Below are 13,548 nucleotides of genomic sequence, written 5' to 3' on the forward strand. Positions count from 1 at the left end.
GAGAAGCGTTATACATGGACTGCGGTTGCCGTACTGTATTAAACTAAAGCTATAATCAGAATAAAACCGTATATTAAAAGCTAACAGAAGCAGTAGCATTTACAAATAACAGCGTATCTAAAAGTATGAGACAACAACAAACAAAAATCTTAGGCCTACCATTAAAAGCCATGCTTGCACGGGTTCTGCGCGATCCTCTTCACTAATATCCTCCGTGTCTCAATCGGGCTCAAACTGATAAGCAATATAGACGACGTCATTGTTTACAATACAACCGGAGCACATGCCGCTATGTTGAGGGGCGGGACGCTTAGACGCGCACTAGAGGCGGGTTAGCCAATCACAACACACAGGGCCAGCCTTCATAAAAGAAGGAAATGATCAGCACGTTCCGAGGAGAAGGGACAGAGCGGTGTGGAATAAAGGTAAATTATGTGGAAAATAATGCGTTTTTTAACAAACGAAGCATTAACACATGTTAGACTGCACCCCATAAACACAATCAAGCCTATAAAAAAAACAGTCAACCACCCCTTTAACAAGAACACTGTTAAATGCAGTGATGGTGAAGATTGCACTTCTTGTAACATTTTATTCCTATTTTAATATTGGTAATATTAGGTATAAATACCTAAATGTTTATTTTGTGTTAATGCGATAAAAGGCAATAAGTGGTCATTATGTCTATATTTTGTATGTACTGTATGTAACAATAGCTGTTCTATCTAGATCAGGTCTTTTCATGGGGAGCAAGCAAGAATCGCCTTTTAAATTAGAGCAAATGCAAAAATATTGAGATATGTATTGAATATTGTAAAAATTTGGAAAAACTGCCCTTGTGTGCAAGTCTAAAACCTACCCTGCAGCAGCTGGTCGGACATGCAGGTAGTTTTCTTGAACAAATAGTGGTGCTAAAGAGTAATCATGGAAGAAAAGGTCTGATTTGTCAATCAAAGACATGTGGGCGGTTTCCTCTCCTGAAGCAAACACCTTCCGACACACATCAAATGGACCCTGCATATGTAAACACACAGATATTCATACTCTCACATCATCAATGCACCAGTGATTGTACAGTGTGTGTACAGTATAATGTATTTAACAGCATGCACATACCAGTTTCATGTCCTTCTTAGCATTGTTAGCATCAGCTTTGGCCTGGTCATAGGTCATGACTTTGTCTTTAGCAGACCACATGCTCAGATTATGCAGTACCTAGGGAATAGAAACACAATAATTTTGCAGTGCTGCTAAAGACACTGAATCAGTGATAAAGACAACTGATTTGTTTATTAATACCTGCCGAATATCCTGATTGGACGCCAGAATGACTTCATTAAGTGCTGGGGGTGGGATCTTCAGACCCTCTTTGAAAGCTATAGACATTATAGCCCCCTGATTGGACAAAAAGGAAGCTTAATTATTTTTGACTGCAATAAGTGTTATACTGACTAAAATAAGATTTTTTTATTCACACTTTGTTAACGTGTCCTTGTTAGTGTAATCTTACAAAAAAGTAGTATGAACTACAAATAACTAACAACATGTACCTACTATAGTGTTTGGGTGAGACTCAAGGTCATTGCACACGGAGTCCAAAATTTTCGTACGTAATTTTCGCATGTTAAAAAATTAAATACGACCTCACGTTGTGTCAATCACGTTTACGCACTGCCTCCGAAACTTTCGTCCGTCATAAAAAATTCGGATGAGGTTCAATTTTCTGCGTTTTCGCATCGTAGCAAGCATTTTGATAGGAAAGGATGACGAATACGAAAAAAATAAAACGAAAATTTCGAACTCAGTATGCAAGGACCTTTAGAGTTAGTTGGTTGTAATCATGCATAATTTATTGTTATTACTAAAAAATAAAACTTGATATGTTTAAACCTGGAAATAAAACATTTAAAATATCTGTATATCCAAAAACACAAAGAAAAGTTATGATGCAAAAATGAATAAGAAATACCTAAGATTCTGCACTATTTCTAGGTCATTATCTAGAGAAGCACATGTGACACAAGGTAAACACGCTGAACTCAAAAATATAAAAATGATGTAAAATTTCTATAAAACACATTTAATCAGATAATTATTTGAAATGTCAGTGAGCACCTTGATCTGCTCAACACGGGGTCTCTGAAACCGCAGGTCGTAGCAGTAGTTAGCCAGCGAGCGGATCTTCTGATGATTGCGGTCATTACACATGCAGATAATGGGAATCTTTGACTGTTTTATCAAACCAATCATCTCCTGTGTGGGTCAAAGAGCGAAGCACAAGAGTCAAAAACCACAATGACACTGGAAACACTGGTGTGCACATGTACCAGTTTAATGGCACACTACCATACTACTCTTACCAAGACTGCACTATGTAGTCTATATACTGCACACAGTATGTACATTTTCTGCATGCACAGAATACCTACTACATTTGCTCAAAATGAACAGTATAGAACAGAGTATTGCATAGATTACTGTTTCCCACATTGAAATGACTTGACCTTCATTTCCAGCATAAGGAATGAAAAGGATGCCAAATCTATGCAAAAACATTTTTAATCAAAACTAGAATTTTAATTGTTGCACTCAAAAATGAATGAGCTTGCATACTACAACATTTATTGTGGAACAATGGCAACTGTTACAACACAATATTTGTAAAAAATGTAAGCAGTATACAATAAATACTGTGCCATATTCAGTAATTATTAAGGTAATGCTCCATTCCACACACAGCCATAGAACCCATAAGGATTTAAACAGTATCTGGTCCACTTTTGCTCCTTGAGCACCACCACTGGTAAAGACAGATAATGCAATTGAATGAGAGTGTGTATGCCGACCTGTATTCCTCCTCTGTCTTCATTTCCTGCCATCCCGTCCACCTCGTCCATTATGAGGACATGTTTACTGCTCACTGTCTGAGATGCACCTGACACCATTAAACACAGAAACATACAATGTTTACATTGTAATCACTGAGGTTTAACTCCAAACCCTTTTACAGATGCTACCTAATTAATTAAGCCAATTACCGGTATAGAAGTTCTTAATGCTGGTGTTGTTGAGTGATTCTGCGATCACTTCCTTTAAGCTGTTCTTACTGCGGGTGCAGCTCGCATTCATCTCCACGTAGCTGTAACCCAACTCCTACAAGCACATATGGAACTCTATTAACGCATTAACCAATGCAATGAAACTGTAAAAACAGACACACTGCGTTTACAATCATTCACTAATGATTTAATTCTTGATCCCATGTTAAACACTTTAAAAGGATTACGCAGACTTTTTTGAAACAGTTAAACATGTTAATTTATAAATGATTATGAGTGAGAATGAACTGACCTCACAGACGAGAGCAGCAGTAGTGGTCTTCCCAACACCAGGAGGCCCAGATAACAATGCAGCCTTAAATCCAGAACCGTCATCTTTACTCCCAAACTTTCCAAATTTGGCTGCTTTCCAGAAAGACAGAGACACAAAAATAATGAAAATTGGTTAAACAGAATTTTAGCCTAAAGAGTGCATTAGAATAAACACACCGAGTATGGTCCGAATGGTATACTACCCAGTACATACTGCTAATCGCATACTACTAGTAAAAATTAGTATGTGAAACAGTATGCACAGTATTAAAAATGCTCCTGCAAGAGTAAAATGCAAATGCTTATGGTGAAGTCAAGTGCACTGCATTATGGGAAACTGTGTACTCTGGTTATATAATGTATGCTTTGGAAATTGTAGCAGGTCATTGGTGCAAATAGACCTTGCAAACTGGTAGCATGCCATTCTGAACATGGGTAGTTGACATGAAATTAAGTAGTAGTATAACATACTAAACTAAACAAAAAAAAAACATCTGAAACAACATTTCCTATTCTTTTCTTATACAATTTATATTACCTGATATTTTAGGGACAATTGCATTTGTCATACATATACATTCATACATATACATTCATACATTATATATATATATATATATATATATATATATATACACACACACACACACACACACACATATACCTTAATCCAAAATGTTTAACTAAAATCTTTATGTAGATGGTTAAACTTTATTTTAAGGTGTCCTAGTTACAGTGTAATTATACATTTAAGTACTGAGTAATATTAATTAACTACATGTACTTACTATATGGATAGGCTTAGAATTAGGGTTTGGTTTAGGGTTACATGCGTGTAATTATGCATAATTTATTGTTATTATAATAGTAAGTACATGTAGCATGTGCAACAAGGACACCTTAAAATAAAGTGTTACCATGTAGACTATGATAGATTATATGTCAACTACCCAAATATTCACTGATTGTGAACATTAAGTAGGAACAAACTTTAAATACTGACATGGGGCTTTTGTATTGCTGCTGTGATGTTTATGCCAGTTCTGTAACCAACGCAGAAGCTTGTTAGCACAACTCTGATCCCCCTGCTGCCCAATCAGGCTCTTCAGACTACGGGGGCGGTACTTATCCACCCACAACAGGCTGCTGCCCTCACTCTCAGGGGTAGAGTGGGATACAGGGGATGCTCTCTTGGATTGATCAAAGCTCAAACTCTTTTTGACCTCTGAACGAGAGGCCCCAAGTGTTCCAGATTTAGAAGCAGAGCCAGGCTTAGACTTCCCCTCTGAAGGGCTTCTCTTGTTGGGGCGGGGCCCTTGTGGTGTGGCCTTCTTGGATGGAGGAGTGGGTTTGCCTCTAGAATCTGGAGTCCTTGTTTTAGAGGATTTATTCTGTAATACGGAAGATAGACAGACAGTTTGTTAAATAAACCAAATTCCAGTATGTGCAGTAAGGCTGCATGATATTAAAAAAACTGCAAAGAAAATAAAAATAAAAAGCTGAATAATGACTTTTTACTTTGAAGACTTATAGGACTAAATGTTTTGGGAAAAATTTGGGTGTTCAGAATAAGAGTATGTGTATTACAAAACTTAAACCAAACTTCTTTCACTAACCATCAAATGAACAAAGTACAAAAAAAAATAAATAATAATAATAATACATAAATTGGATAAATTCCTACTGGTTGACCTATTCGATATGACTATAAAATAATATGATTCTTATTATGATTATTATTAAATAACAATATTAAACAAAATAAGAAATATATTAGTATTGTACAATAACAATTCAGTATTTCATAAAAATAATTCTGTTTTATAGTACACATAATTTCTTATCCTACTGTAACTTCTGAAACCTTAAACCAGGGTTTCCCAAATGAGGGGTTTGAGAGTAAATTAAAAGCTAATAATTAATTCAATTGAGTGCAGCATTAAAATAAAAAAAACAGGGCTGAACAATTAACTAAAATGAAAATTACACCGCGCTATATATCTTATCAAATCGCTATCATCAAATCAAAGGCTACGGTTTAATTAAAGTATAGTCTTGTTGTGCTGTGCTTTAGAAATGCAACACATTGTTCATTTACAGGAGTTTTTAGAGCAGTTAACATTAAACACTGCTTTTCACAAATTCTCTACAAGTGCTGTGAGTTCAGTGTGCATTTGGGAATGCAATGTGGGCCAGGTTCACTTTATTTTTATTCATATTTGCATAACTTCCAACATTTTTGCAGATAGACGTGGCCAGCAATTCACCAATATCGCACCAAAATAAGCTTGAGCATCTGATGCTAAAACTTGAGGTCTTGAACATTTGAAGTGAAGAATTTAAAAACATAAATATTTGTTTTGTAATTTCAAGTGTTATTCAGTTCTGGTAAAGAGTGAAGCCAAATCTGAACACCCTTAAATGTAACTATTTTAATTATGCAGTAATTGTTCTTTGTGTCTGGATGTCTCAGCAGCAGCAACATGAGACATTTGCATATGAAATAGAATGTAATATTGCAGCTCAAATTACAATATATTACAAAATAATCCCAATATATATATTTTTTTGCATTTAGCCATATCACTACATGGATTTCATTTGCTAAAAATCATGCAGCCCTAGTGTGAAAGAACTAGTGGAAGGACAGGAGGGTTGATGGGAGCTGCTGTACCTCTGCTGCAATCTCGTATTTAGACTTCTTGCCTGGTTTGGTTCTTATGAGTTCCAACAACTCATCTTCATTAATGATCTTAGTTCCAAAACTCTCCGCCTAAGGAACAAACATTGAAATGACATTGAAAAAAAATTTTTTAAATTAATGTTAAAATAATTACATTTAATTCAATTAAAAGGGTAAATTAGAAATATATTGAAGAAGAAACATGGAGAAGCAACACTCATGTTCGAATGTAGAGAAATAATGACATGTAAAAAAAAAAAAATTTAAATTAGGACCTTCTCAGTCTTTGAGGCTCCACTGTCTCGTCCCAGAACAAGGTAAGTAGTTTTACGGCTGATGTTTCCTGTGACTTTCCCGCCATATCGCTCTATTAGTGACTTAGCATCATCCCTCTCCATAGATTCTAACACACCGGTCAACACAAACACACAACCCTCCAGGCAGTTCTCTGCTCCCTAAAACACACACATAACATTGTTCAAGCAGCTTAAAGGATAAGTATAATTTGATTCCTAAAAGATAATCACAAATAGCAACAAGACGATAGGCCTTCAGTTGTCAACATGAGTCGTTTAGGTGTTTTTACCTGTGGTATCTCTTTAGACCCCAGTGCTCGTGGTCCTTCTCGGTTCAAATAGTTACGGTAGGCTGATGAATTTGCCCGTTTTTTCTCTAGATCCTCAGGACTTGTATTCTGAAACAATAGAGACACAGGAAAGCTTTTGATTTGCTCACTAGCACAGCAAAACAAGGTAGTGCCCTATTTTGTAATCTGTCTTGAAACAACATATTGTGAATAGCATTAAACATAAAACCAAATATGTTGTACTCTCTTTTAACGTATACCCTTAAACAACACAATTAAAAGCACACTGACATATCAATTAACTAAATCATAAATTAAGCAGCATATTCAAATGATATACCTCTGGTTTTGTTGGTGAGGTTTTATTGGGTGCACTGTCACTTTTAGGCGTGGAAAAATTCCTGGATTTTGTCATTCCCGTGGAAACGCTACTTTTGGGCGTGGCTGCCCGCTCTGAGCTAGTGGGTGAGATTGGCTCTTTCTTAGGAGAAAACTTAATCTGCTTTTCACTCCTATCTTTTTCCCTTTGCTCTTTCACTTCTTCCTGTCGTCTTTTCATCTGAGCCAGTTTGGAGCTGGTCTTCACAGGACTCTTTTTAGGGGACGGGTCCTTTTTGGGTTTGGTGTCTGAGGAAATTGCATGAGAGCTGCTCTTGGAGGGGGAGACAGAGTCCACCCGAGCCTAAGAACCAAAAAACAAATAAATAAAATTAAAAATTAACACAACATAACATATGTACTTTGTTGGCTGCACCACATGACTTTAAAGACAAGTTTTTCCAAATATTAATAAAGAGTAAACCTGTTAAAATATTTATAATTACTCATAATAAGCTTTTTTTAGTTCATTTATTTATTTATTTTTCTTTTTAACACCAGACATTTTTACATTTGAACTGAATTGCTTTTTTAAATGTTTTTTTTTTTTAACAATTAATAGATAGGACAAAAATGAACAATATACATGTTTCCATAAGCAGGAGATGTAGTGTTAAAGGGATAGTTCACCCATAAATGAAAATTTGATGTTTATCTGCTTACCCCCAGGGCATCTAAGATGTAGGTGACTTTGTTTCTTCAGTAGAACACAAACTGAGATTTTTAACTCAAACCGTTGCGGTCTGTTAGTCATGTAATGGAAGTGAATGGGAATCACTGGACCATTGACACTCTATCTACAATCTCAATTAGGAGTGTCAGTGGTCCATTTGAGAGATTGGTGGCGGTAATGCACTTATAAGTCTGCGATCCGCCATAAAGCAAGAAGAAGATGACTCGTCACCTGCCGGCTGAAGAAGAAGACGCGAACGCGCTCAGGACAGTTCGGACATTGCACTAAATCAAAGGTAAAAAACGATATAAATGCTGTTCAGTTTCTTGCACAGACGATCGTTTCGTGTCTTTACACATCAATGTATCGTCACGAGCCGCAGGGTTTAATTTGGTTTTGTTTGTGTATGTTTTTTTGACTCTCAAAGCCGTGATTCCCATTCACTTCCATTATATGACTAACAGACTGCAATGGTTTGAGTTAAAAATCTTCGTTTGTGTTCTACTGAAGGAACAAAGTCACCTACATCTTGGATGTCCTGGGGGTAAGCAGATAAACATCAAATTTTCATTTTTGGGTGAACTATCCCTTTAAGTCAAACTATAGAGACAAATTCAGCACACCAACCTTTTTCGGTAAGGGAGCTTCATCCAGCATGGCTAATGTTCTTGCAAATTCCTCATCATCATGCATCTGCTTTTCCAACTAACACAAAAATACACAAGTTCTGCATTATGTGTTCATACATATACAAAATTTACTACATTTTTTGTATGATAATAAACCAGCTATGAAAAACAGCGACATGCAATGTTTTCCAATTAAGGTATGTTCTGGATAAGCCTTTATTCCGAAAAAAAAAAAAGCTACTGGAATATTCCAGAATAAGATACACATCTTCATAACCATGTATTCATAACATGCTCTTGTGTAAATCTTGTGCTTGACATTTATTTACATTTATTTTAGTAATTATGAATCATAATTCAACTAAAATTTTTATATGACCAAATTCTGATTAATACAGGAACATGTGCTGTGTGTCCTGAACCAACCTCCATGTCTTCATCCATCTGAAGTTCTTTTGCAATGACTTCATCACTGAGCAACTTCTCAGTTTCCTGTGTGGGCTGGCGAAGACCAAACAGCGATGAGTTTGAATGTTTATACACTAAGCACACACACTTTTATTTATTCTCTCTACTCACTGCCTTCCTCTTAGTGCTGGTACTGGCCACTAGTTTCTTGTCTGACCTCTGAACACTTGAGCTGCCAAAGAAGGCCATTACTGAAGTAGGTGTTTGTTTTGGTGGCGTTGGTCCGATCTTTGGGGAGATGGTAGACTGAGAGCTCTTCCCCCCTCCCTTTGAGATCGTGGTTGGGGATTTACTGGATGAGACTTTCACCTGTTTTGCTTGTCCTGAATCTGATTCTTTCTTGCCTTTAGCTCTTCCATTTTCTTTTGGTTTAGTCTTTTTCAGAGTCATAAACGTATCATCCGAATCTGGAGAAATAAAAAGAGGACAAAAGAAGAGTACAAATTATTATCTACATGTCATATTAATGGATTGACAGCATTATATTATACATGTGGAAATTTGTTTGTTGACTCTCTCACCAGAATCAGACACGTAAGTTACTGGGTGTTTCTTCACTGTGGCGGCATCAGTCTCTTTAGTGCCCCTCTTGGTCTTCTTCTCCTTCTTCTTCTCTTCCTCAGAGTCTAAGATAAGATGAGAGAGGAGAACATCAAAAAATAGTCTGACATTATCATCAGTATGATTCCCAGAATGTGTTTAAAAACCCCTGGACTGAGCTGAGGTATTTCTAAAAACCTCAGGGCACCCATCTCCTGTATGGCCACATTCACGGTATGTATTTGATAACCGCCATTTCTTAACATTATAAACATGATGGTCATCATCATAAGTTCACCAATATTTAAAAAAAAGCTGTTTATGAACCTGAATCAATTATGACTCTTTTCTTTCGTTTTCCAGATGGTTTCTCATTAGATGTGGGACTTGTGACCTAAAGAGAGAGAAAGGATATTGTGTAGCACTACATAATGCATAAAACATATGAAATGAAAAAATGAAGAATATGAAAATGTAATTACATTGTAAATGCCATCTCATATTAATAGATTCTGTACAAATATCAGCTTTGTACATTTGAGATTTAATTCAATGACATTAGACTGTTGTTCTACCTTAGTCTTTGATTTTTGTTTCTTCTTCTGCTCTTCATCAGTGCTGGTGCTTCCATTGGAAGGTTTGGGGGCCGCAGGTTTAGTGGATGCAAAAAACCTCCGGATATCCTGAAATAAACAAAAGTTAATTTAAAAAAAAAGTGTATATATATATATATATATATATATAACAATACCATTTTTATGTAGTTTTATTATTATAATTTTAAATGGAATAGGCTAATAAACGTGTAGAGCATCTACTACCATAGTAACCTAATTACATTGTAAATGCCATCTCATATTAATAGATTCTGTACAAATATCAGCTTTGTACAATTGAGATTTAATTCAATGACATTAGACTGTTGTTCTACCTTAGTCTTTGATTTTTGTTTCTTCTTCTGCTCTTCATCAGTGCTGGTGCTTCCATTGGAAGGTTTGGGGGCCGCAGGTTTAGTGGATGCAAAAAACCTCCGGATATCCTGAAATAAACAAAAGTTAATTTAAAAAAAAAGTGTATATATATATATATATAACAATACCATTTTTATGTAGTTTTATTATTATAATTTTAAATGGAATAGGCTAATAAACGTGTAGAGCATCTACTACCATAGTAACCGCAGGCTGAGTTTGTTCTGTTGCATGTTTACATTTCAAAGTTGACAATAACAAACAGGAAGCAGGTGCTTCGTTATTACCAAAACATAAAAATCTGTATTGTAATGTTATTATGTAGTATCACTTCATAATGGCCTGTCTACTGGCAGTCAGTCGATCGTAATCGTTAAGTTAGAGTTAATTTAAATGCTTAAATGTTGCTCGACCAAGACGTAAACAAATGCACCCGTGAGAAGGACGGAAACACGGACTACCAAGTTCATAAATAGCCTTTGCATGTTTTATTGTTTTTGTAGCTCTAGTCTATTAACAAACACGAAAAAGCTGCAAGTTGGTGCTAACTGCTTTCTTTAGCCAAACAGCCTGATCAGCTGCATTGAGCTCGTCTCTGATTGTGTCTTTATTTCTACAGATGGTTCATTAATAAGGTGACTCACCATTTCTAAGCATGTGTCAATAGCTTGTCTTTATTTTTTGACAATTTGCGAGACGCTTCTCCAATCCTCTTTGGCGCCAATGATACTCAACTCAGGCGCAGCGTGATGACGCGCAGATGGAGGGAGAGAGAGACAAGCGCAAAACATTTTATAATATCTTCTATTCTTTTTGAGGGTGTTGATACTCCACTTTGTAAAAAATAAAATTAAAATGATGTTAGATCTATTTGTTGGAACGACACTATAACATCAGCTGTTATATGTGGAAGTCTAATGTGTACTGTAGAAATCAGTTGCAAAACTTAGTTGCATCAAACTAAATCCAAGAGGCATCATATATGATTATTCATAAGATATGTTAAATATTATATTATTAGAAGATTTCAATGAATCTTTAATAAAACAGAAAAGATCACATTAATGAAAACCGCTTTCTTTAAAGTCAAGATTAAAACAAACTTGAATTAGTCTCTTACGTCATATGTAATAATAGTGCCAGGGACCCTCATTTTAAAATGTAAGATATCTATATAGTTTCTTGTATAAAGACCCATTTTAATGTGGAAAAAAATATATAAATATGTTCAAATGTTTTTTGTAAAATATTTATTTTCTAATTACGTTTTTCTAATCATTATGGCACTGGACTGTTAGATGTATTATTTTCTTATTTTTATTGCTAAATTATTTTAATCTTTTTTTATTGATTCATTTTGACATTTTTATACTATTTTCTTTAAACATTCCAGAGGCGGACAAAGTACTCAACTCCATTACTTGAGTGAAAGTACAGATACTGCTGCCGATATTTAAAAAGTGTACTTAAGTACAATACTCAAGTAAATGTACTTAGTTACTGTCTGCCTCTGAACATTTCCAAGGATGCCCTAGCACTTCCTTCCCTGAACCCGTTTGATAAGTCTTATGTTCTGCATTTACAATTTAACTTTTTTAAAGAGTTACACTAAATACACAAGTTTAAAGGCAATTAAACCCATTGATTTTTAAGATTTAACACGGACAACTCTAGATTATTTGCTGCAATACATTTTATGTAATGATATATTCAAATAATTTCTCATGAAAAATTCTTGCATGTTTTTAGGTGTTTTCTTATGGTCACAAACATATTTACTTACAATATGGTTTTAGTTGGAATAACATTAAGGTAAACTTGACTCATGAGCTCTCATTCCACTAGGTCCAAATGGACTCATGAACGCAAAAATCCTATGCAGATTTAGAAAGCATCAAGTACACAAAAAGAATGTGAATTGAGAGTGCAAGATAAGATTTTCAAATACACGCAGCCCACATTTGTTACACACATTGACCCCTCCAAACTACCTGCCATGGATATTTGGAATAATTGTGCTAAAATGAATAAAACTTGCACACAAGTATGTGGTTGAAAAATGGAGTTGGTCTTTATTGACAGATTTTACAGAGACTAATTTAGTCTTCTTGCTGTTCCAGCACTGTGCCCTTCTCGCTGATATAAATACCATCCAGGAACTTCCGGATGTCCTTCTTTCTCACAGTGGTGGCCTGCTGGATCAGAGCAGCTGATGGAGAAGAAAAAAAACTGTTTAAATGATGACTCAAGGTGGTGCACCCAAGAACTCCCATGTACAGAAGCGTACAGAAATCAGACACGTAACATGCAAACCAAGCCAGTGGTTATATCTGTGGACTCAAATGCAAACTCAGCAGATTTAACAGTGAACATGAAAAATCACAACACAGAAGAGACAGGTTCAATGACAAAAGCAGAAAAACTGGCACAGAAAAGAGCCGAGAGAAAGGCGAGGGGCGGCAGCAGCGGCGGTCTGGTTCTAACCTCACGTGTTCTCTACGACTCTGGCTCTACTACAGTGCCCTTCTCCGAGACGTAAATACCATCCAGGAACTTTCTGATATCCTTATTTTTCACTGTGGTTGCCTGCTGGATGAGGGCAGCTGAAACAAGAAATGCTGGGGAGGTGAGGCATTCATACACAAACTACATAATGCTCTTTCACACAACTTGCGTACACATCTCTCTCACACACACACACACACACAACCCAATGACAGACAGTCCTTCAATCACCCTTTCAGGTTATACAACCAAGGGTTAAAGGGAGAGTTCATCCCAAAATGAAAATTAGCCTGTGTTTTACTCACCCTCGAGGCATCCTAGGTGTATATGACTTTCTTCTTTCAGACAAATCCAATCGGAGTTATATTAAAAATTGTCCAGGTTATTCCAAGCATTTTTATTGCAATGGGTGGGTGTTTCTCTTTAACAGTCCAAAACACGTTAAATAAAGCGCGTGCATCCATAATAAAACGTGCCTCACATGGCTCCGGGGTCGTGAATAAAGGCCTCCTGTAGCGATTCCATGCATTGTTGTAAGAAAAATCCATATTTCAAACGTTTTAAACACTATTCTCTCACTTCTGCTGACTGTTGTACGCGGAAGCAGTTCCGGCGGATGACGCAGGGCGTATGCGCAGCGCGCACGCCTCTGAGATATGCTAGTCTCACGAGTTTGTTTACAGGAGCAAAAGAAGCAAAGTTTCTTTACTTTAGCAAAGGAAAACCAGTCTCCTCTTGGCTTAT

The 13,548-nt window shown here is 36.2% G+C and overlaps 2 protein-coding genes across 2 annotated transcripts in view; both read right to left on the bottom strand.

The window, feature by feature from the left end:
* The window catches only part of LOC107709439 (replication factor C subunit 1-like), a 14,849-nt gene extending 3,794 nt beyond the window's left edge, over positions 1 to 11,055 (bottom strand). Inside the window, exons 1-20 of the mRNA XM_016513913.1 lie at positions 10,944 to 11,055; positions 10,260 to 10,367; positions 9,656 to 9,722; positions 9,310 to 9,414; positions 9,191 to 9,195; positions 8,900 to 9,160; positions 8,747 to 8,821; positions 8,319 to 8,396; positions 6,981 to 7,322; positions 6,641 to 6,748; positions 6,330 to 6,509; positions 6,046 to 6,144; positions 4,375 to 4,762; positions 3,352 to 3,464; positions 3,039 to 3,153; positions 2,847 to 2,935; positions 2,116 to 2,253; positions 1,300 to 1,395; positions 1,117 to 1,215; positions 860 to 1,014 (exon numbers count right to left, since the gene is read on the bottom strand). Coding sequence (XP_016369399.1) covers positions 860 to 1,014; positions 1,117 to 1,215; positions 1,300 to 1,395; positions 2,116 to 2,253; positions 2,847 to 2,935; positions 3,039 to 3,153; positions 3,352 to 3,464; positions 4,375 to 4,762; positions 6,046 to 6,144; positions 6,330 to 6,509; positions 6,641 to 6,748; positions 6,981 to 7,322; positions 8,319 to 8,396; positions 8,747 to 8,821; positions 8,900 to 9,160; positions 9,191 to 9,195; positions 9,310 to 9,414; positions 9,656 to 9,722; positions 10,260 to 10,367; positions 10,944 to 10,946 — 2,624 coding nt within the window. The 5' untranslated portion in view covers positions 10,947 to 11,055. The remainder of the gene's footprint in view (positions 1 to 859; positions 1,015 to 1,116; positions 1,216 to 1,299; positions 1,396 to 2,115; positions 2,254 to 2,846; positions 2,936 to 3,038; positions 3,154 to 3,351; positions 3,465 to 4,374; positions 4,763 to 6,045; positions 6,145 to 6,329; positions 6,510 to 6,640; positions 6,749 to 6,980; positions 7,323 to 8,318; positions 8,397 to 8,746; positions 8,822 to 8,899; positions 9,161 to 9,190; positions 9,196 to 9,309; positions 9,415 to 9,655; positions 9,723 to 10,259; positions 10,368 to 10,943) is intronic.
* Positions 11,056 to 12,346: 1,291 nt separating this feature from the next.
* Positions 12,347 to 13,548, bottom strand: part of LOC107709470 (60S ribosomal protein L9-like) — a 5,707-nt gene continuing 4,505 nt past the window's right edge. The window contains exons 7-8 of the mRNA XM_016513966.1: positions 12,784 to 12,902; positions 12,347 to 12,508 (exon numbers count right to left, since the gene is read on the bottom strand). Coding sequence (XP_016369452.1) covers positions 12,796 to 12,902 — 107 coding nt within the window. The 3' untranslated portion in view covers positions 12,347 to 12,508; positions 12,784 to 12,795. The remainder of the gene's footprint in view (positions 12,509 to 12,783; positions 12,903 to 13,548) is intronic.

Source organism: Sinocyclocheilus rhinocerous, unplaced genomic scaffold (assembly GCF_001515625.1).
Source record: "Sinocyclocheilus rhinocerous isolate Xijiao unplaced genomic scaffold, SAMN03320098_v1.1 scaffold1648, whole genome shotgun sequence".
In the NCBI taxonomy this organism is placed as follows: domain Eukaryota; kingdom Metazoa; phylum Chordata; class Actinopteri; order Cypriniformes; family Cyprinidae; genus Sinocyclocheilus; species Sinocyclocheilus rhinocerous.